Genomic DNA, 24,265 nt, shown 5'->3' on the forward strand with positions numbered 1-24,265 from the left:
GGTGGAGAATGTCAACGGTGGCGTGCGCTTGGAGAGGGGGAGGGGGAAAGCGCGTGTACTGATCGGTTGGAGGTGGTTCTGGTTCCGGTGTAGCCGAGCAGAAGCAGAAGGCCGGGAGGTGAGTAAGTGAGCGGGCTCGGCCGCGCTTTCATTTTAATCCGAGCGCTTCCCATTCCTTCACCCCGGCAAATCTAACAGCGTCCGAGGAGATGGAATCGCTTTCATCTGGGCCACAAGCCTTTTATTTTATTTTTTGCTTGGCTGCGTGTGATCTGCGCCTGTTCGGTTTTTACTCTGAATGCGAATCTTCTCCTTTGTTAATTTAGATGGCGGCGAGGCCCAGCTCTCCCCGGGCCTGCCCGCTCCTGTCACCGTCCTGTCACAGGCGGAGACGCTTCACACGCTTTGTCAGGCCGGGCCGAGCCGACTCGGTTTCGTCTCGCCCGCAGATCCCCGCCTCTTTTCTCCCCCCCCCTTGGCTGTTGGCTTGTGTCGCTGCGCTAGGCCCGTGTTTCCATTTAGGTAAAATCTCCTGACCGAAGGAGAAATGTTGCTCGCTCATCCCAAACTTTTATTCAGCCCAGATTTGGTGGCCATGTTGTGAGACGGCCTTTTTTTTAAATGAATCTCTCCCTTTTATTGTTGCTGTTGATTTTAAACTTAGCGAGAAACGCCAAAAACAGCGCCGTTATACACTCGGGCTGTATTGGAAAGGCTATTTTTAATTTTCTTAACTCATTCGCATACAAAAATGTCAAAGATTTCCTGCATTCCGAAGTTCACTTTTTGAAAAATATAACCTAATAAAATAACTATAGAAAAGTATTTCAGATGTTACATTTTCTAAACATAATAAAAACAAAATGCTGGAAATACTCAAGGACAGGCAGCATCTGTGGAGAGAGAAACAGAGCTAACGTTTCAGGTCGATGACCTTTCGTCAGAACTGGTCATCGACCTGAAACGTCAATTCTGTTTCTCCACAGATGTTGCTTGGGTGCCGAGTATTTCCAGCATTTTCTGTTTTTATTTCAGATTTCCAACATTTGCAGTATTTTGCTTTTGTATAAAAATTGCAAATGTTGGTAAACTGAAATAAAAACAAATGCGTAGTCTGAAACCAGAGATTCTCAGTAGGTCAGTCAGAACTGTGAAGAGAAAATGTACATTGACATTTATGTTTAACTCCCTGAACAAAGCTCAAAGATTCAAGAGTGTAGATTGAGAAGAGTCACACATATATTTATTTTATTTATTTATATAGTTGTCTTTTGACAAATGTGAGTTACGACAGGCACTTGTTTGGGATTAATGCCAACTTTGGTTGTCAAGACATTTATAAGTACATCATTTATTGAAAAGAAACTTCTTTTAAACCAAGATTTCTGGATCCTCCAATGGTTTAGTGGTTGACCTTTACAAATAAGTAAGATCCATGATTCAATTTCCTGGACAGTGGTGAGTTAGCTGATCCTGGCTGGTGGAAGTAGAGCTGTTACAGTTGGTCTTGGTAATTCTGGGATAGGGAGTTGAGTGAGGGTATAACTGGATTTACTTTTCTTTCCTCATTGCCTAGGCACGTGAGGAAAAATAGCCATTTGGAGGAGAGTGACTCGTGCCCATCATGCATCGGTGCTTTTACGGAAACCGACTTCTTGAGAATTTCAGTGTATATAAATTACAGGAGTTATGCTTTTAAAATGGAATAAATTTACCTAGTTTAAAATCATCTTTCAAGTTTGAAGAATTGTGTTTACCAAAGTTCTGTTAATTCCTGTTGTAGGAGAAAGAAAAAGTGATTGGAGATGCTAGTGGGTTTGCTCCTTTCTGTATGTAGTCTGCCAGTACCTATTGAAGGTTATTAATGTCTGTGCCGGTAAAGGTTTCTTCATTAGTTTAATTATTAAAATACTAGATTAAACCTTTGGTATGCTCTCTGATGGACAATAATTTTAGTTTGCAATGTTCATTTGCAGTGAATGCAAAGTGTCAGATACAAGGTTAGGCTTTTTGTGTGCTTGTTTTCTCCCACAAAGAAAACATGCAAATGCTGGAGATTTGAAATTAAAAACTGAAACTTCTGGAAATTCACCACGGGTCAGTAAGCATCTGTAAAGAGAAAAGACCAGCTATGGTGTTGCAGGTGTGGATCCTTAATTGGAATTGAAGACTGAAAATCTCTTCTCTTCTAGTTTGTTGCAGACAGAACTTAAAGGCTGCCTGGAGTGAGAATTGGAAGCATTTTAGTTAAGGTTTTGGAAAAAAATAGAGAAGGGAGTGGGTGGAGAATTGATGGATATGCCAGTCACAGATGGTCGTTAGTGGATTAAGGGACTGGCAAATGCTTAATTGACTTTTAGATAATATATGCAAATTGTGGGTGGGGTGATGAGCACAATAAAGGTATATACAAACAAAAATGAGAAATAGCAAATGTAGTGAGAAAATAAATAAGCTGCAAATGCAGCAGATTTAAAATTAATGCAGCAAATGCAAGTGAAACACAGTGATCTGATAATGAAATGGAGATTGCTCCTAATCTGGAACAAGGTTGAAAGATACATAATTCTTGCGATGATGTACTGTATTAAAAAGACAATACAAATGTTGTTGTAACACACTTGGATTACAGTAGGCAGCATATTCCTTTGGGTTGCTTTTTCCTCCAAACATCTTATCACCGCCCAGGTGCAGCTGGGGTTTGGGAGATGAAGACTTTCTCCTGCGCAGAGTATTTGCACTTCTCCTGTGGACTTCTTAGATTCCTTTGACGTCGGCGTTAGTAAATATTTGGCAAGAGTTGTCGTTTGGAAAATTATTTGAAGGGTTGGGAAGAAAAGTATCTTTGAGAGAATAAAAATTACAAATCCGAAGAAGCAAGTAGGAAAAATAGAATCAAGTTGGATTATAATTTTGAATGTAGAGTACTGGTAATATTACAGCAGCTTTAATGCAATATTATTTCTTTTCAGAAATTAGTAACAAAATATACATTGTGAATTTAATGAATACATGACACCGCTAAAGACCAAATCTGTACTACATTTCAGTATTACTATATAGTGGGACCTTCATCATAGAAGCAACCCCCCATCCCTCCACCTCACTAAATATTGAAAAAATCCAGTTATTTGGAGTCCCAAAATTTTGCATTGTGCAACAATACACTCGTTAGGGGAATTAAAGACAAATACAATACAAATTAATTGAATTTATATTTAAGTTGTGGAGTACAAGAGATTGTTAGTGGACTATGCACTATAACAGTGTCTAGAAAAAGACCTTGTATGAAAAATGTAATAATGGAGACAAATATCAGTGTACCAAATTACGCATGAATTTATTCAGTTACTTGTCACAGATCTTGGGGACACTTTAAGGCACAGTGATCCAGATGTTCTGTCTTTCAGTTTGGATTTATAAATTAATACCATTTTGCAGTTGGAAAACGCTGCTTGATGCTATAATAGTTTGAGTTGGGTGGTCCAGCCACTGGATTTGCACCATTAATTGCTCAAAATTAAAGGTACTGTAAACATAGTAGATTGAGAAGTATTTACTGGTGTCTTGCAGATGTTGCAAAAATAACAGTTTTGTTTTAAGCTCAAGCTCAAGAGCTGAAGTAACAACCTGCCAGTATAATACAAGCAGAAGTATTTTCTACTGCATTGCATATCCCCTGTGGCCTGTTATGTTGGTGTTATACTCTTTTTTAGAACAAAAGTAATATTGAGACGATTCTAGCATACAGCTGCCCTGGTTTTTATAAAGGAACAATTTGGCACCTCATTAAATTGTTCTTTGTCTGGATATCTCAGACAAATGGTTCTGAGTGCCATTTGACTCCTAGGAATTATTTCCTAAAAGAATTTTACTCATTAGTACAGAAACCTTAAATGTCCATTTGTTTATAAGTTATTAATGTAACCAGTGGAGCTTGTTACCAAATCTGGTGTGGTTTGGATTAACGAATGCACTTTAACGTCACTATATGTTTTCTTGAAATTCTGATGTTGGTTGTGCTTCGTTTGCTACTGTAGCTTCCATTGATACTGGCTACTTATGGACTTGCATGTTAATTATTCTAGTGTAGACTTCAAAGATATTGTGACCATATAACCAGGTCAGGGGTAAATCAATAGAAAGCAGGTCATTTTGATGCTTGGCAAAACTCAATTTTTTTTCCTTTACTGTTACCATGTGTCTTTAAAAGTGCATGTCGTCACTGAGTTTTTTTTATCAGATGCAACAGACTGTCTGGGTTTAATTTTAGCCCTGTTTAAGACAACCCACTTATTTAATACAATACAAAAAAGCAAAATACTGTGGATGCTGGAAATCTGAAATAAAAACAAACTGCTAGAAATACTCAGGTCAGGCAGCATCTGTAGCGAGAGAAATAGTTAACGTTTCAGGTTGATGACCATTCGTCAGTCCGTAAGGGTGACCCCGAGCTTCCAGTCGCATGTCACTTTAATTCTCCGCTCCACTCCCACTCTGACCTCTCTGTCCTTGGCCTCTTGCCCTGTTCCAATGAAGCTCAATGTAAGCTTGAGGAACAGCACCTCATCTTTCAATTGGGCACTTTACAGCCTTCTGGACTCAACATTGAGTTCAGCAATTTCAGACCATAACCTCTGCCCCAATCTTTTTTTTTTCTTTCTCTCACATGGTAGTTGTTGATCATCCTGCCATTGCCATTTACACTTCATCTCGAGTCATCTTTTTTTTAACTTGTTCCATTACCATCTCCTTTTGTCTTGCACCATCATCCCTTTTGTCTCTTAATCTCTCCTGCCTTCCATCCTATCACAGATCTCTTTTGTTCTTTCCTCACCTCCCCCCTCTGCCTGCCCCAACACTTGCTTAAAAATCTGTTACATCTCCAACTTTTTCCAGTTCTGACGAAGGGTTGTCAGCCTGAAACGCTAACTCTGTTTCTCTCTCTCTACAGATGCTGCCTGACCTGCTGAGTATTTCCAGCATTTTCTGTTTTTATTACTTAATGCAATAGTTCTGTGATCTTGCCAGTTTACTTTTTTGAACGTTGGTTCATTTTTTATACATGAAATTGTAAGTGTGTAGTTGGAGTGTGTGCATCCCTGGGTGTATTGCACTGTTTAGCATCCTGCTCTTGGCTACACTTCATTCTGATATAAGATACAGTTCTTTTAGAATTAGTGTTGCTGGAAGATGTATGGGCAACAGAAGAAATGGGGGTATTGGATGGATTCCAAATGGAGCATGTGCAAATAGACCATTTACTTCTTTGAAACTATTAGAGGAAAAAGCTTTAAGCAATGCTTTCTGAACCACTTTTTTTATTTCTGTAGGTAAAGATGTCTGCTTGGATAAAGCCGAGAGTAGGTCCATCACACAGACTCAGCCCAGATGGAAGGTAAGGAGAGTTTAAAGAAAAATGCCTATTATCCCAGAAAAGTCTGTATATTAAAATGTCTGGTTTTTTGTTTTTGAGTATTGTTTCATTTAATTATGTGTCAGTGTTCTAAAGTTTAATGAAACTTTCTGGTGTTTGAAGGTTCCAGTTTAATAATCTAGAAGTCCATCATTACAATATTGCTGGTTGATGTTCTACAGTGTAAATTGGCTGGCCTGACTAAGGATTCAAAACCCCTAATCTATTAAGTAGAGACAAACCAATATAATTGGATTACCATATGTCCTGAAAAATGAATCCATTTTCTATTGCCTATTTTCTTCAACTTAAGATTTTTTGGTTAGCTATACCTTGTTCTGTGTCTTTGGGTTTCTGACCAAACTCTGCCCTCTGGCAGTGCCTAGAATGAGGTTCCTGGCTAATTTGTAGAAAAGGCTTACACCAAGGCCTGGAAATTGACTCCTCTTGTCTGCTTTTTTTTCTCCCTCTGCCCTCCAGTTCATTTGCAACAGCAGAATACAACGTTCCAAGGGAATCCTTGCCCAGGTATGGAAAACATTTATTCTGGGATAACAGAACAAAGATGGTCTAATTACATTTGTAATAACAGTGCAATGGTCTGGAGCATGGGACAAGAACGCAACCTATGACTTTGGGGGTGGTGAAGGAGCAGGGTTTTACGTTATTGTGATGTTGCACTGACCGTGGATGAAGTGAGTTGCGTATATTTATCCCATTATGAACTTGCATAAAGCTCAGATTGGCTTCTTGAATCTTCATTTGAATAGAACGTGAATTTTCCTTCCGCCCCACCAAAGAGTTTCTCGGTCGCCCTGGCTGCAAAGCAAGAATAAGAAATTTTGGTGAAGACTGGTTTACCTATACTGTGTCCCCATTGATTAAAGGTTACGGTATGACTAATCCAGAGAATAACCTTGTTTCTGGTTCTGTTTTCGTACTCTATCCCAGGCCAACCAATTAGAGGAGTTTGTATTATATAACTGCTAGTTTATGATGAGATACATTATCTCCAAATCAGAAATGCATTGAAAATGTTCATAACTACTGATCCGACTATATTTTACAGTGAGGAGAATTGTATGAGGGTGGTTGGAGACTTTTTTATGGGGCAAGAGAGAGGAAACAAAAAAACGCAAAATTTACCAATATGGTTGAGAGAAATTACTTATTGTATATATTGTAAAGCTGTGTATAGCTGTCATAAATGTTCATTCCACTGAAATATATTTTCGAAAACTGTCCAATAATTCCAGTTCAATTGGCATCTAAAATATCATTAATTAAAGCATTTACTTTTTATCTAAGTTGGTGTTTAGCAAGCAGATGCATTGAACAATATTAGATGAATTGAAATATTAAGGGGAGGTTCACATTCAAGGTAAAACTAAACAACCTTTTAAAATAACTTTCAAGGAAGTGGTGGCTCCTATGTAACACTGAACATTTCATGTCCATGTAATTGCAGTGGCTTTTAGGACTATTCTAACCAAACATATGTATATATCTAAGGACAAAATAAGCCAAATAAACAAACTTGTTCATTTAAAAGTTGAAGTAAGAATAAAAACTGTTAATTGGATTTTAGGAAAGGAGACTAACGATGAAAGGCTATGTGAACTGGATAAAATAAGAAGTTGTTTTTTTTTTTAAAAGGAAGGATGTGGGTGGAAATGGTAGTGTTTTAAAGAAACACATTTTGCATTAGAGGCAATTTATCCCAGTTGAGGACCAAACAAGTGAGTAAAACCAACATGGATGAAAAGGGTAGTAATGGAATGCATTGGGAGGGAGAGAGGGTATATCACATTAAAAACTGTATAAGGAAGGCTTCCAGCCCCCATTGGCTCAAATTTAAAATTCTCATCCTTTCAAATCCCTTTATGGCTTTGCCCCTCCCCATCTCGTACGTACCCCACTCATTTTGCCCCACCATTGACAACTGTGCCTTTAGCTGCCTAGGCTCCATGCTCTCCCTAAATCCTTCCACCTCCTTTTTAAGACCCTTCTTGAAGCCTACTGCTTAGGCCAAACATGGTCACGCCTCCAAATATCTCCTTTGGTTTGGTGTCTATTTATGTCTTGATTATGCTTCTGTGAAGTGCCCTGGAACGTTTTTCTGCGCTGCATAAAGGCAAGTTATTGTTGATTGGAAAGTAGCAAATGTGAATCCAATGTTTTTAAAAAGGGGGGGGAAAGATGTACCCTCAAATTACAGATGTAAGCATTACCTCAATTGTGACAATTGTTTGAGATTTGAGGGACAGGATATGGGATCATCTGCAAGGATAGAGTCTGATTCGAGGGTGGAAGCCAGCGTGGTTTCAAAAGGAACAGTTTGTGTTTGACCATTTTACTGGAATTATTTAGGAGGTTAGAGATTACAGATCTGGTGGATAGATGTCAAAATATTAGGCCAGAATGATGTGTGGCTGAAAGAGACAGGGTAGTTGTGTGTGTTGAGAGCGATTGTATATAACTTTAAAATATATATATTTGGTGACAAAAGTTTGTGAATGGTACCAAATTTGTGATCGTGGCCAACAATGCTAATCAATGTGCGATAACCCAAAAGGATTTGAACAGGCTGGGTCAGTGGGCAGAAAAAGGATGGCAGCTGGAGTTGAACTTGGATAAATGCAAAGTGGTAAGATTAGGCACAAGCAGCTTGAATGTGGATTACATCTTAAATAGCAAGGTGTTTGAGGTAATAGAGCAGGAAAGAGTTCTGGAGGTTTGGTGGATAGGACATTAAAACTGTTCCTTTCAGTGTGAAGAAATCAAATAAAAATGTTGGGAAACATGTTATTGCTATTTCTATGGAAGTGATATTGAAGTTGTATCTGACCTTGGTGCGGCCTTATCTCTTGTCTTGTTATTAAAAGATGGGGAGAGATTTATTGAAGAGTCCAGAGGAGCACTGTGAGGCTGATTCTTTCTTTAACTCCGGGCTGAGGAGGAATTGTTTATGCTTGGACTTTATATTCTGGAGAAGAGGAGGAATAGGGATACTCGGTGTAAGTTTTTGATTTTCAACGGTTATGGAGAATTTGAATTCAGGAGACCACTTCTGTTGAGTGCAGGATTCTATGGGGCATTGACTATGGGGTAAAGTTTAGGACGTCTAGATAGCTTTATGGAACAGATTGCTGGCAGGGATGGTGAAACAGAAGACCATAGCAAGTTTTTAAAAAGGACTGGTTCATTTCCTACTAGGAAAGGGGATGCAGGGCTATTAGTTCTAGAATCACAGTAATGAAACTCCAAGACTGGAAAACTAGCAAGATGGATTGATGATTGATCTTTTGCCTAAAACGTTACTGCAGGAAAAACTCTTTTAACTGGCACCTAAATATCTGGAAATCTCTCTTCACCGACAAAATTCAGGAGTAGATTCAAGTAAGTTTTACTATATATTAGTGGCCGTGTAACCAGGGCTCCTGCACAAGTGCTGTGTAACTGGGGCTCCTGCACCTGTGGCTGTGTACGGGGCTCTTGTACCTTGGTAAGTATACCTCTCTGTAATCCGGACTTTTTGATCAACCGACATCACGCCGGTCCCGTCGGTGCCGGATAAAGAGTTTCCTGTATGTTAATATCTGAACAGTTGCAAACACTTGATCTGGAGTTGCTTTCGAGTGCAAAAACAGAGAGCCCTTGATCCATAGAGCAAGTTTTCTAGGTTCATGAGTTTGGGATGAGGAAGAAATTTGTCTGTTTAAAAGGGGCAGATCGATCACTGCCTATGATGAGTGTGTGGTGCTGCATGGTATCCTTGTCAAGGCAAAACGAGTTATCTGTTAGCTATATTTGTGGGGGATGGGGTGGGGAAGAGATTGTGCACAGCAGGCCCTTGATGAATTTCTGTTTATCCAGGTAGATGTAAAATGTTTTTATAGAACTAAAATTGATGCTGATTTGTTACTTTTCGTTGGATTTGATTACTGTGTTGGGAAAGTTTTTGTAATGCTTTATCCACTAACGTGCTTTATCCACTTCCTATCCTCTGCTTTCCTACTGCAGTTAAAAAAAGCTATTTTTATCTGTGCGTTCAGATTTGAAGGTGATTACATCGCTGCAATCAACAATTTGTTGACATAACTGCCTTGTTAAGAAAAACCTTCCATGGTATATTGTTTTCTACTTCTAATTTTACTTTCATTTAATGCCTCTTCTCCTGGAGGCACGAGCTCACCCAAGTGGCCTTGCAAACAAATCTGGGCCTGGACAATAAGTGTCAGGGAGCTGTTCGATAATGGGTCCATCATAACTGAGCCTGATTTAATCTTAACTGAACATGCACATGATCAGTGGTCCCTACTGGAATTGTACAAGTGAGGAAACTAATTTTTTTAAATTTCACCCTCAAATAGATTCTGAATTTAGTTGTGGTGTGTCACCACCACCCCAGGTGAGATTGGCTAACATGGGACTTTTGCACTGTACAGATCACATGATACATTTACTGGTTGATCCATCAGTAGGTTTTTTTAAATAGGAGTTTCTAAGGTATTGATCTTTAGAATGTTTGTTTGTTTTTTAAAAAAAAAATGAAAATGTTGGCCTAACTTGAGAAATAAGTTATTGTTTTCTGTTTTTAATAGTATCCTCTCAACTCGGCAAGATCTAGAGCGAGACCGATCACCTTTGCGAGCTGAAAGAGTTGATCCTTACAGGTGTGAAATGAATATCTTTCTGATGACCCCAGTACTTGAAAAAAATTTTAAAATTTTTTTTTGGGGGGGGTGAATGTTGGTATTTCTAAATATAAACAATGGAACATTTTCTATTTTTGACACCCACTGTCAGCATTGAGTATTCCTTGCATTAATTCCTCTTCACCCCAGCCAAAACCCAGGAAAGATTGCAACCAATTGCTGACCAGCTGAGAGAAGTTAACTTAATCCCAGTGTTGATTTCTGATCTGGATGGCTCATGATATGTTCACTCAAAGGCATATGGAAAGCAGTCCAACTTATTTCTGTCATATTACTCAAACCAGATCTAGTAGAAACATGGAAGATAGGAGCAGGAGTAGGCCATTCGGCCCCTCGAGCCTGTTCTGCCATTTAATGAGATCATGGCTGATCATCCAAATTCAGTACCTTGTCCCTGCTTTCACCCATATCCCTTGATCGCTTAAATATATCTAACTCCTCCTTGAATATATTTAATGAATTGGCCTCAACTGCCTTCTGTGGTAGAGAATTCCACAGGTTCACCACTCTCCTCTGGGTGAAGAAAGTCCTCCTCATCCCAGTCCTAAATGGCTTACCCCTTATCTTTAGACTGTGACCCCTGGTTCTGGACTCCCCCCCCCCCCCCCCCCCCCCCCCCCCCCCCAACCATTGGGAACATCCTTCCTGCATCCAGCCTGTCCAGTCCTGTTAGAATTTTATAAGTTTCAATGAGATCCCCTCTCATTCTTCTAAACTCCAGCAAGTATAAGCCCAATCGACCCAATCTCTCCTCATACGTCATTCCTGCCATCCCAGGTATCAGTCTGGTGAATCTTCGCTGCACTCCCTCCATGGCAAGAACATCCTTCCTCAGATAAGGCGACCAAAACTGCACACAATACTCAAGGTGTGGTCTCACCAAGGCCCTGTACAACTGCAGCAAACATCCTTGCTCCTGTACTCTAATCCTCTCGCTATGAAGGCCAACATACCATTTGCCTTCTTAACCGCCTGCTGAGATACGGGATTTTTACATGTACTTTGGGGACAGCGTTGCTCAATTCTGGCTATTTATATTTAGGGTCATTGACTTTTAGAGTAGGGCAAGGGGTCACCAATTCAAACTAGTTGAAGGCAAATTTAGGACTGAATTCGGAAATTGTTCACAGAATGATTAACAGACGGAATGGACCTGGATAGTGGAGCCCATGAAATAATTTAGGAACCAATTGGATGCTGTGATGGGGAGAATTAAGGGTCATTCTAGATGGGTGAACTAAAATGGGCAAAACCTTGTCCATCATTATCTTGAGCTGCAAGTGCTGTACCTGTTTGCACAAGTAATCATGTAATTGTAAGGAAATCATTTTTTTAAAATTAATTCCAAAATTAGGACTAAATCTGACAAAACCTAGTAACATTGGGACAAATTGAATTGCAGGTCTAATGTGACATTCAGTCGATTTCTATGGCAGCGAGACTTAATTTTTCCTCCATAACTGGAGGCATAATTCATGTATAGTGCACTTTAAACCGTCTGAATTAAGTTTTACTGGGGAGAAGTCTTTTATGAAGCACATCAAATCTGTTTAGCATTGTACTTTGAAGACAGGTGTTTATTCCATTGTTTTGGTGAATGTATTATAGTGAGGCTATCGGCGCTCACCGCTAGAGTAAATGGGACAGTAACTTCCAGCGACCGCACGTGTGCAGTTGAACACGTAAATCAGGAAGTTACTGTCGAGTTGCCCTGCACCTCCAGAAGCTTTGCCTATAACTGGTATCTCGCCCAGAGACTTGCCATTGAGGCAAATGGAATGTGTGAAATTGCTGTACTTACCCACTAAACGTGCCAACATTACGGCTTGTCCATTCTAGTGTAAGTGGCCTTTTAACGGCGTGGTATGTCTTAATTACTGCCAAACAACCTCTGGCATGAAAATTAACTTTTGCAAGTGTAGACTTCCATTTAGAAAAAAATAGACATTTAAAACAACCTTTTTTACTTTTTTCTTTCTGTCTCTTATCTCTCTGAATCCCATCTTTCTTTCCCTCTTTTTTGCTTTCTGTACATAGCTTGTCATTGAATTAAATATTCTAACTTGCACTTCCTGGTTTATACTGCGCTGCTCATTAAGAATTTTTCAATCTGATTGGTTAAGGAGATAGTTACTTGCCCTGTTCAGAAAGGTCCCAGTTCCCCTGTAGAGGGCGCTGCGCTGAAATGGATTTCTAATTACAGGAAACTTTCTGGTATCCGGCACTGACGGGACCGAGCTGGTGCCGTACCATCAAAACTGCCGTAGAAACCAGCGCTAATGTTAAAACATACGGAGCTTTTGAGCTCCGTGTGAATCAACAAACCCTGTTGCTTAGCAACAGCTTCAAAACAGTCGGCTGCAGCTTAAAAGCAGCCAGACCTTGCAGAGCCTGACTTGGAAAAAAAAAGCAACGAGAAGTAAAAAAACTTCTAGGAAACGGCTCCTGAATTTTGCCGGTAGATAGAGCTTTCTGGACATTTAACCTCCGGTTAAACTAGTTTCCTGTACCACAAGTTCCAGTGCAAAAGCCGCTCACACAGCGCAAAATCCGGGTCATTGTATTTGTATTTGCTCTCTGTTGCTTTTCTTCCGCACCACCCCTCCTATTTTCTTCCCCCGCCAAACCCCCGGAATGTTGCCATGCCGGAAGTTAAACACATTTTTGATCATTAGATGTCTTTAATTTTTCAGTTTCATCTGAGCGGTGAGTACATGTTCCTGAAGGAAATGGAAATGCTACAAATGGTTGTTTTGAAGCTTGCAACGGCGAACTATCTTAATATTTTGTAGTGGTCTTCCTAAACCACTTTTTTTGTAATTAGTTAACTCTAAAACTTGAACATATATTTATCAAAAGAAAACCAAGTAAATAAGATAATTTTATAAGGGGGAGTAAATTAGGTGTCCATATTTAACTTCTGTTTTTCTCCTCTTTCAGGACTAAGGAAGTGTTGGAATATTATGGTGGTTATAGTGAGCCTTACAATACAGAGGATTATAACTACACCTGGAGTGGTATGACTGACAATTATGCACCAACTCGTTTGTAGTACACCAAAAATGTTCCATAGAAAAATAATAAAATGACTTGCAAAGGCCATAAAGCAATATATGTTAAATGACTGCTTCTGTCTAGAATTCTAATTGCTAATCTGATTTTACTTCAAGACTCAGCTAAGATAATTTATGAAGCAACACTAGAATTGAGTCCCAAATGTAATACATTACTGTGTATAAATATTTACCAATTAAGGTCACAGTAGGTGGTGGGGCTGTATGAAAGAGAACTTTCTCAAGGGTGGGTTTTGCCACAGTGAGGATGGAATTGCTCGGGTTAAAGGGCCGGTAATTCAGCAGGATAGGGTGCGGTAGTAGGAGTAAAAGACATATCTTGACGGGGGTGGTATGCTTGTGGGTGAGGGGGATGCTGGGTTATGGAAATGCTACTCAGTTGGGAGGATGGGTTGTATTTGGGACATTGACATGCTGATCAGTGTGAGGGAACTGCTAGATTGGTAAGGCGGGTGCGGAAACTAATGTGGGGCAGAGCCTCGGCCATGAAAATCTACTCCCTGGCGGAGGGCTGGGTTGTGGAACTGCTGCTCATTGATGCGTGGCTCAAAGAGTGGTGTGGGAGGCAGGGGTTTCAATTCATGGGGCACTGACACCAGTACTGGGGAAAGAGGGAGCTGTTCCGTGGGGACGGGCTCCACTTAAACCGGGCTGGGACCAGTGTCCTGACGAATCGAATAACTAGGGCGGTAGTTAGGGCTTTAAACTAAATGAAGGGAGGGGTAGGAGGATCGGGAAAGGGTAAATTCAAAAGCAGTAAGAGAAATGTCAAGGCTGCAGAGCAGAGTAGTAATCTGGGTGAAGATAAGCAGAACGGGTCAGGAAGGGACAAAGATTAACAAAGGTAATAGGGCATTAGTGACATCAGGGGAAAAATAGAAAAAGGTTAAAACTAAAGATACTGGCCCTGAAATTAGATCGGGGGCTTGCCGCGCGTGCAAGCCCCCGATCTGCACTCGCCCTGCGCGCCGACATCTGAAGCCCGGGCCTGCTTGCATTTCCTGTCACAGGCCCGGTTCAGCTGTCGGCGCGCTGTGCTAACCTGATCCAGCGGCGTAGTTAGTGCAATGTGCCGGCTGGGATCGGGTGAGCACTGTGCAGCCAATCAGGGGAGGGGAAACTCATTCATGAGTTTGACAGTAAGAGCTGTCAAACTCAAAGTATGGGCTGCCAAAACACTACTTTAACTTTAAATAAAATTTTAAAAAACACCCCACTGATTATAATAACTATAAATAAGTTTTAAAAAATGTTTTAAACAATTAATCAATTTTTTGAAAGAAATACATTTTTTTAAAAATAGGGTCTAAAACTAAACTTACCATCCTGTAAATTCTTTAAAAATAACAAACCTGTGGAAAAAAAAATTCTACATTGTACTAAAAGCCCACTTACCTGAAAAACTAAATACTTACGTCTTGTTTTTCCACGCGTAAAGACCGGAGGCCTTTACACGTGCGCAACTTTGGGGGAAAAAAGGAATTTTACTGCGCACATGCTGCCTGTGCAGTCGCGCGCGTTCTGCCTCTGAACCCCTTCGTTCAGAGGACAGGAAATGCCGGTTTTCCCCGCATGCGCTGTGCATGCTGAAAACCAGCATTTCCTCCGGCCAGACGCGTGAGTACCCCGACCGTACTCGCGCGTTGGGACAGGAATTACTGGCCCACTATATCTGAATGCACGAAGCATTCACAACAAAATGGATGAATTAATAGTGCGGATTGAAATAAATGGGTTTGATTTAATGGCCATTACAGAGACGTGGTTGCAGCGTGACCAAGGTTGGGAACTAAATATTCCAGGATATTTGACTTTTAGAAGAGACAGGCAGAATGAAAAAGGAGGAGGGGTAGCCCTGATAATAAAGGAGGGAATAAAGACAGTAGAAAGAAAGGATCTTGGCTTGGAAAAACAAAATGTAGAATCAGTTTGGGTCGAGCTAAGAAAAAAACAAGCAGCAGAAAACACTAGCAGCGGTAGTCTATCGGCCCCTTAACAGTGGTTGTAGTGTCGGGCAGAGTACAAATCGGGGAAATTAGCGATGCATGTAACAAGGGTAATATTGTAATTATTGGGGACTTTAACTTTCATATAGACTAGGCAAACTAAATTTGCAGAAATAGTGCAGAGAAGAGTTCATAGAGTGCTTTCAAGATAGTTTTCTAAATCAGTATGTCGAGGGAATTGGCTATTTTAGATCTAGTACTGTACAATGAGACAGGGTTAATTGATAACCTTGTAGTAAAGAAACTTCTGGGGAACAGTGATCATAATATGAATCTTATGTTGAGTTTGAGAGTGACTTTAAGTCCGAAACTAGGGTCCTAAACCTGAACAAAGCAAACTACGTAGGTATGAGGCACTAGTTGGCTAAGGTAGGTTGGGAAACTACATTAAAAGATATGACAGCATTAAAAAAAATGGCAAACATTTAAAGAAATAATTCATAATTTGCAATGAATATACATTCCCTTCAGGAATAAAAACGCCATGGGAAAAATGGTCTATCCGTGGCTAACGAGAGAAATTAAAGATAGTATTAGATTAAAGGGAGAGGCTTATAGTGTTGCCAAAACGAGTAGTAAGCCTGAGGATTTTAGAATTCAGCAAAAGAGGACCAAGAAATTGATTGATAAAGGGAAAATAGAATGAGAGTAAAACAGACTAAAAGTTTCTATAGGTATGTAAACAGGAAAAGATGAGCAAAAGTAAACGTGGGTCCTTTACAGGCTGACACAGGAGAAATTATAATGGGGAATAAGGAAATGGCTGAGAAATTAAACAAATTTTGTCTGTCTTCACGGAAGAAGATGCAAAAAACCTCCGGAAATAGTGGAGAACGAAGGCTGTAGTGAGGATGAGGAAGTGAAAGAAATTGGTATTAATGAAAAAATAGTACTGGAGAAATTAATGGAACTGAAAGCTGATAAATCCCTTGGACCTGATGGCCTACATCCATGGGTTTTAAGAGGTGGCTATAGAGATAGTGGATGCATTGGTTGTCATCATCCAAAATTCCATAGATTCTAGAATGGTTCCTGCAGATTGGAAGGTAGCAAATGTAACCCCACTATTAGAAAGGAGGGAAAGAGAAAACGGGGAACTACAGACCAGTTAGCCTGACATCCGTAGTAGGGAAAATGCTATAATCTATTATTAATGACGTGGTAACAGGGCACTTAGAAAATAATAGGATTGGGCAGAGTCAACATAGATTTATGAAAGGGAAATCCTGTTTGACGAGTGTTTGTGAGGTTGTAACTAGCAGAATAGATGAAGTGGATGTGGTGTATTTGGATTTTCAGAAGGCATTCGATAAGGTGCCACACAAGAGGTTATTAAACAAAATTAGGGCTCATGGTATGGGGGTAATATGCTAGCATGGATTGAGGATTGGTTAACAGACAGAGTAGGAATAAACTGGTCATTTTCGGGTTGGCAGGCTGTAACTAGTGGGGTACCTCAAGGATCAGTGCTTGGACCTCAGCTATTCACAATCTATGTCAATGATTTGGATGAGGGGACCAAATGTAATATATCCAAGTTTGCTGATGACACAAAGCTAGGTGAGAATGTAAGTTGCGAGGAGGATGCAAGGAGGCTTCAAGGGGATATAGACAGGCAAAGTGAGTGGGCAAGAGCATGGCAAATGGAAAATAATGTGGAGAAATGTGAAGTTATCCACTTTGGTAGGGAAAATAGAGTATTTTTTAAATGGTGAGAGATTGGGAAATGTTTGGTATTCAGAGGGACCTGAGTGTCCTTGTGCACAAATCACTGAAAGTCAACATGCAGGTATAGCAAGCAATTAGGAAAGCAAATGGTATTTATTACAAGAGGATTTGAAGTATAAGAGTAAAGACGTCTTACTGCAATTATATAGGGCCCTGGTGAGACCACACCTGGAGTATTGTGTACAGTTTTGGTCTCCTTATGCTTCAAGGATATGCTTGCCATAGAGGGAGTGCAACGAAGGTTCACCAGACTGATTCCTGGGATGGGGGGGATTGTCCTATGAGGAGAGATTGAGTAGACTAGGCCTATATTCTCTAGAGTTTAGAAGAATGAGAGGTGATCTCACTGAAACATACAAAATTCTTACATGACTTGACAGGGTAGATGCAGGGAGGATGTTTCCCCTGGCTGGGGAGTCTAGAACCAGAGGTCAGTCTCAGAATAAGGGGTCGGCCATTTAGGACTGATGAGAAATTTCTTCACTCAGGGTGGTGAATCTTTGGCATTCTCTACCCCAGAGGGCTGTGGAGGCTCAGTTGTTGAGTATATTCAAGACAGATCGATAGATTTCTGGACACTAAGGGAATCAAGGGATATGGGGATAGTGCAGAAAAGTGGAGATAAAGTAGATGATCAGCCATAATGTTGAATGGCTGAGCAGGCTCAAAGGGTCAAATGGCCTACTCCTGCTACTATTTCTTACGATGGTGGGGGTGGGTTTAAGATATGTTGTGGGGCAATGCCAAATTCAGGGAGAAAATGCTGTGATTGGTAGGTGTTTTGGGATCCTACATCAGGAAATGCTTCTCACTGGGGTGAGTGCACTGCCGCTCAGTAGTGGGGAAAATCATGTGATTTGAGCTATGTAGTTGAGAAAATGTTGTCAGATTTATTGCCCAGATTAACAGGGCAAAGTGCATTAAACAGCATGCACCATTAGACTGCTTTGTTCTGCCGATGGACGGGAACACATGGCTGCAGATATTCGGTAGCTGTGCATAGTGAAGCCCGTGGTCGGGGTTTGAGGGATTAAATGAATTAAAATTTCAATTATGTTTTCACATTAAAGTTCTACATTTACATTGGCCGAAAGATAAAATTGATATGGTCATCAGCCATGCAGGTGAGTGGAAGGAAAGCATTAAGCTGCTCAAATAGGAGAGGTTAAAACCCTGATTTTTAAATTTGAGTGGGAAGAGCAGGCTAATGACTTATTGAGATTACATCAAGTTAGGAAAATTCAATAAATTACAATTAAGTTCACAAAATATGACAATTAACTGTTAACATGAAAGAAAACCTTGGCCTGAACAGCAGAAAACAATATGGCAGGTGCGTGCGCTGAAATTTTTGAGTTGATTTGTGCGGCTGTTCACAGACTAGGCAGAAAGCCACCTAGTGGCCCGATTATGTAACTACAGTATGGCAAATTTACATAGACAATACATAGTGTTAACTATTTCCATTAACATTTCCTGACAGCAGGAAGTCAAATGGTGCAGACAAGAAGTGCATTTAGACGTAAGATTTTAATACAAAGGTAGATTAATTGCCACCTGCATTGAAATTCGCAGTTGTTTTGGAGTTGCCCATAAACTGCAGATCTGTAAGTATGTGTGAAGAGGCATTCTGCATTATTTGAAAACCACTTATTCAGACATGAAAATATTTTAAGTAGGAGTGAGGTTGTAGCACATTATTTAAAATTAACATTTCCCCAAAGACATCACATAGCAAATCAGCTTAACATTAAATGTTGCATTAATCTAAACTAACTTTAACAGAGGTTTGTCAATCTTCTCCCCACCCACTAGATAAGGAGGCATACTTGGGCCATTATATTGGATAGAACAAAAATGAAACAGTTGATGTATTCAGAAATGAATTAACTATTTAACTGTACATTCTTGTTTACAGAAGACAGCTGCAGACCAGATGATAATCGTCGAGATGAGCTTTATCAGCAGTTCTATAAAGAGATTGAGGATGACTACAATAAAGAAAAACATGCTGACTGTGTAGTTATAGCCCTAAGCAAACAACAGGGGTAAATTTCCTGAGTAATATTGTTTACTTTAGTGCTCATTGTTGGATATTGGGCCTGTATAAATTACAAATCTACACCATTCAGATTTCTACCCTGCACAAGTCTGAGATTGCAATTTGTGTGACTAACTTGGTACCAGAGTTTAACTGCAGAAAATGTTGTATGACTGATGTATTTTAAGAGAATGAATAATGGCTATCTATCTTCAGATTATGCACCTATTAATTCTTAATCATTGACGAGAATATTAGTGCGTCAAAAAAAAAACTACAATGCTATATAAATGGGAAGAAGGGGTAGAATTTTTGGTGCTTAAGAGTTCTATCTGTGTCTTACTGGTTTTTTTAAATTTGAAATCTTCTCAAGATGGATCCTTCTCCCTCCTCAATTTCTCCCCTCCCCACCACCTCCTAAAGGTGTTGATTTGTGGTTGGGATATAGTTCCACAGGAAGTAGTCACGCTCTGGAATCTCAGCCAAGGGACCATTATTCCTATTTGAGCCGTGACAGGTTGTTCGAATTGGGTGGAGGAGGGAGATGCATCAGAGTAGAGCCTGGCCTGTTTGCATGTATGCAAAATTTATATGTATATAATGTGTATATGTCTCCGATCTCTGGATAGCAAATGTGTGGAAGCCCCAGCTAACGTTCTGCTCCATAACCCAAGGGCATTGAGTCCAACCCTGGCTGAGACCAGGATCAAATCTGGAACCTTCCTACTACAAAATTTATTGCATCCAAATTGAACACTAGTTGTAAATCGCATGACCAATTTAACATCTGTACCCAATGCACGATAGGTGTCTGTCATCTACTCACTGCCTTAACCATCTTAGTCATTGGGATCCAACTGTGAAATTTTTATTGTCTAGCATTTGCTTTAATACTTCCACTTAAACTGATATCCTGCACCGCATTGAAATTTAGTATTTTGAAACAAAATGCACTTGTCTGTGTGAAAGTTGCTTCTGAAGTTTTACCAGATAATTTGCAAAATTTACTAAAACTATCGAAGTATCCATTGACTCTCCATATAATGTGTTTCCTATGAAATTCACAATCTAGGCTGCAGTATTCCTAATTTAGGTACTCTAAATCAACCAACTAGTGATGTGTATATTGAGGTTGAACTTGAAGCAGAGTTTATTGGGAAATAACCTCATTGAAAATATTTAATGGATATATGTGCTGGAAAAATTAGACAGCAATAGAGACAGACCTGGGAACCAAATCTGTCTATAAAAGGCTTAGCAAAACATGTAATGTTGACCACGCTGGATGAATAAATTTAAGATCAATTTGAGTTTGTGATTTTTGAGGTGATTTTCATGGTTAAATTAAGTGAGATGTTAAAATGGGTTTTATTATTAAGACTGGTATGGGGAAGGAAGTTGAAGTAAAGTGCTTAAAACTTCCCTTGATGTTTACTTTAGTTGCATCGAGTTAATATTGCAGTAAATAAATTGTTGGTACATGAGTAGCTTTTTTCAGTTATAGTGTGTTTCAGTGTCACAATGTGTAAGCTGAAAACTTTTACAAAGATGAAAATGGGCATCCCTGGGAAATTGGACTCTCCTTGGAATTGCCAACAGTCTAAGGGTTGTACCGAGATTATTGTAGGGGCACACACACTATTTCATGAATAGCCATTTGTCCAGATGCAATTGATGCTGCCATCTGATTTTTTTTGAGCAGGAATCTGGTTTTAAATTCACTTGAGCTGTTTCAGTCCAGAATCTATCTTATTGTCATAGTCATGGAACTTGAGATATTTAACTTAACTTGATTTTAAAGTCCAAATATCAGAATAGGATGCTAAATTTGCTGTTTGCTTTTGCTGCTTTAGTTCTATACATAATTCTCAACAGTTCCTCTATGAATGTCTTTGTTCTGGATTATAGGCTTTAATTGGCTAACCAGCCAACCCACTTCAACTTTGACAATTAGTCATGTGTTGCAATGGAGATTGAATACCCAGCTATTTAACCCTTTCTCAGAAAATGTAAGGACTATTTGAGGGTATAGCCCTCCATTGGCCTTGTACTCTAGTAGTTGTTTAAAAAGTACATATTTCTATTAAATTGCGAAGCAGTGACTAGCCTCTTGTTTGCAAAGCTTGCTGTGAAACATGGTTCAGTGTTCAGACTTGGTTTCTGAAAGCATTCGCAATCAAGAATGAGAGCTTAAATGTCACCCTAACCAAGGTGATGCCAGTCCACTTGGGAAGGAGGTCACTGCATTATAAGAATTTAAACCAAGTTTTGCAATTTTTTTTTTATGCAAAAAATTCCCTCGTCTGCATGTGTACTCAATTATTTTAGCCTCTTATTGTTTTTGAAAAATCTGAGTGAAATTCTAGCAACTTTAAAAATGTTTTCAATCATGTTTTGTTTGCGTACCTAACTGGAAAATATTCACTATATTTCAATTTTAAGGGATTATGCCAAACTGGTAGGGCGACGAGTGCAAGAACTGGGACTTCTTGTGGATCTTGTGTACCTTAAATTAGAGTTGGCTCTTGATACTGCTTTGAAAGATGTTCGAGAAGAAGGTTCCCCGTTTTGTGTTGTCGTTGGTGGAGAACATCAGTCTCTTTCATCGTGCACGGTGATTATTTTGTATGCTGGCCACAAAGGTACATTTTCAGTTTCTGTAAAGACACATCTAGAATTCTTGAGGTGTAGAGCCCCAATGATGTCGTTACATTTTCATTGACATTTTTGTGCTATTACAGGAAACTTTGTTATCCGGAGGCGAACCGTCTGCCAAGCTGGAGCCACCGGCAAAAATCAGGAGCCGTTTTTTATTCTTTTCGTTTCTTTTCTTTGCTTTTTTTGAACAGTCGAGCTCTGCAACGTCTGTAGCTAAGCAACAGCTTCAGCTAGAGACGCTACAGAGACGCTTGCCGACTGTTTAGAGATACTGACGCAGTCCATGTCCATATGCAGCAAGACCTGGACAACACTCAGACTTGGGCTGACAAGTGGCAAGTAACATTCGCACCACACAACCATCTCCAACAAGCGAGACTCTAACCATCTCCCCATGACATTCAATGGCATTACCATCGCTGAATCCCCCACTATCCACATCCTGGGGGTTACCATTGATCAGAAACTGAACTGGACCAGCCATATAAATACTGTGGCTACAACAGCAGGCCAGAGGCTGTGAATTCTGCGACGAGTGTCTCACCTCCTGACTCCCCAAAGCCTTTCCACCGTCTACAAGGCACAAGTCAGGAGTGTGATGGAATACTCTCCACTTGCCTGGATGAGTGCAGCTCCAACAACACTCAAGAAGCTCGACACCATTCAGGATAAAGCAGCCCGCTTGATTGGCACTCCATCCACCACCTTCAACATTCACTCCCTCCACCACCGGCGCACTGTGGCTGCAGTGTGTACCATCTACAAGAGGCACTGCAGCAACTCGCCAAAGCTCCTTCAACAGCACCTTCCAAACCCGCGACCTCTACCACTTAGAAGGACAAGGGCAGCAGACACATGGGAACATCACCACCTACACGTTCCCCTGCAAGCCACACACCATCCTGACTTGGACCTGTATTGCCGTTCCTTCACTGTCGCTGGGCCAAAATCCTGGAACTCCCTAACAGCATTGTGGGTGTACCTACACCATATGGACTGCAGCGGTTCAAGAAGGCGACTCACCACCATCTTCTCAAGGGCAATTAGGGATGGGCACTAAATGCAGGCCTAGCCAGCGACGCCCACATCCCATCAATGAATTTAAAAAAAACAGGGTTTGTTGATTCATATGGAGATGAAAATCTCCGTTTGTTTCAACATTAGCTCTGGAGTGTATGGCAGTTTTGAGGGAACGGCAGCAGCTCGGTCCCGTCGGTGCCGGATAGCACAAAGTTTCCTGTATGTAACTTGATGCTCATAATCTGGAATGCATTGTTCTTGTACCAAATTACATATTCCCAAACATATATATACAGGAAACTTTGTGCTATCCGGCATCCATGGGACCGAGCTACTACCGTTTTTTTTTTTTTAAAAGCTCCGGATAGACCAGCGTCAATGTTATCCGCTAGGAGCTTTTCATCGCAGTATCTGACCACAAACACTTGCTCAGCAACAGCTTGTAAACACTCGGCCCATGGCTTGGAAGCGTCTCTGAAGCTGTTGCTAAGATACAGAGACGCTTTCTAGAGCCTGCCGTGTCTGACCGCAAACACTGTTGCTCAGCAACAGCTTGTAAACACTCGGCCCAGTAGCTTGGAAGCATCTCTGAAGCTGTTGCTAAGCGACAAAGACGCTTTCCAGAGCCTGCCTGTGAAAAGAATGCTAGGAGAGAAAAAAACACCTAACCAAAACGGCTGCTGATTTCTGCCATTAGATCAAAGTTGCCGGACATTCAACTTCCGGATAGCACAAAGTTTCCTGTATAGGTATTTCTTTCCCAAGTATATTTTAATAAAACAAAATGGTGAGTTTTAAACAATTTGTTTTTCCCTAGTACAGTATTGAGATTGATGTCTGCATCGTGTACAGTTTCTTCTTTTGGGCAAGCAAAGTGCTGGTGTGTTTCTGCTTTTAAGGAAGAGAGTTTGAGCTCCATGAGTTGCCTTTTTTTTTTTAACTCTTTGCAAGAAGTAGCAGTGAAACACTGCTCATTTGCTTGGTACTTGATTACCTGACTGAAATTGGAACTCTGAGGAAATGTGGTCTAACCATAATGCAGTAAGTTAGTACCACCTGCCATATGTTACTGGGCCTGCAAGAGGCTGAGATTGTTTTTCCCTTGCAGTTTTGTGCGATTGTACATAACCAACATCCATTTTCCTAGACAACTTATTTGCATACAGTATCTTAAGTCAGTAGGTTACTTGTTTGTTTTTTCATTGGGCAAACCCTGATTCTTCGACATACCTACCCAAGATGTGTGACTATTAGTGCGCTTAGTCTCTGAAGGAACTGGTTCCTGTACACCTCATTGTTTCCATTCCAGTTAGGAAAGGTTACAAATTTCTGTTTCATATCAGTTCATTACTGATGTCAGTTGAGCTGGAATTGACACTTCGAATGGATAGATTTTAATTTATTTTCACCTCTGTCTCTGTTAGGATATAGCCCCGCTGGTACCTGGGGAGCCATCGTTTCTTTCTTCAGTGGTTGTTCTTCATTTTCTAACCTGAGCAGTGAGTGTAGTCAGACTGTTCAATCATTGACGAGCTTACCGTGTCCACGTGGTCAAATTTCCAGGCATCACTGGGCAGCTATTGGAGGAATCTTAGAAAATTTTG

The 24,265-nt window shown here is 40.3% G+C and overlaps 1 protein-coding gene across 2 annotated transcripts in view; it reads left to right on the forward strand.

Moving 5' to 3' along the window:
• Nucleotides 1-36: 36 nt before the first annotated feature.
• Nucleotides 37-24,265, forward strand: part of LOC147116483 (nuclear receptor coactivator 5-like) — a 32,883-nt gene continuing 8,654 nt past the window's right edge. Inside the window, exons 1-7 of one of the 2 annotated variants that reach the window (XM_085991478.1) lie at nt 37-118; nt 5,334-5,398; nt 5,897-5,944; nt 10,021-10,092; nt 13,075-13,151; nt 18,861-18,990; nt 21,426-21,625. In XM_085991478.1, the coding sequence (XP_085847604.1) occupies nt 5,340-5,398; nt 5,897-5,944; nt 10,021-10,092; nt 13,075-13,151; nt 18,861-18,990; nt 21,426-21,625 (586 nt within the window). In that variant the 5' untranslated portion in view covers nt 37-118; nt 5,334-5,339. Of the gene's footprint in view, nt 123-5,333; nt 5,399-5,896; nt 5,945-10,020; nt 10,093-13,074; nt 13,152-18,860; nt 18,991-21,425; nt 21,626-24,265 lie in introns of both variants that reach the window. The other variant, XM_085991479.1, reaches the window with a different exon arrangement.

This window comes from Somniosus microcephalus, chromosome 6, assembly GCF_052327205.1.
Source record: "Somniosus microcephalus isolate GS21.2 chromosome 6, FLI_Smic_1.0, whole genome shotgun sequence".
Classification (NCBI taxonomy): Eukaryota; Metazoa; Chordata; class Chondrichthyes; order Squaliformes; family Somniosidae; genus Somniosus; species Somniosus microcephalus.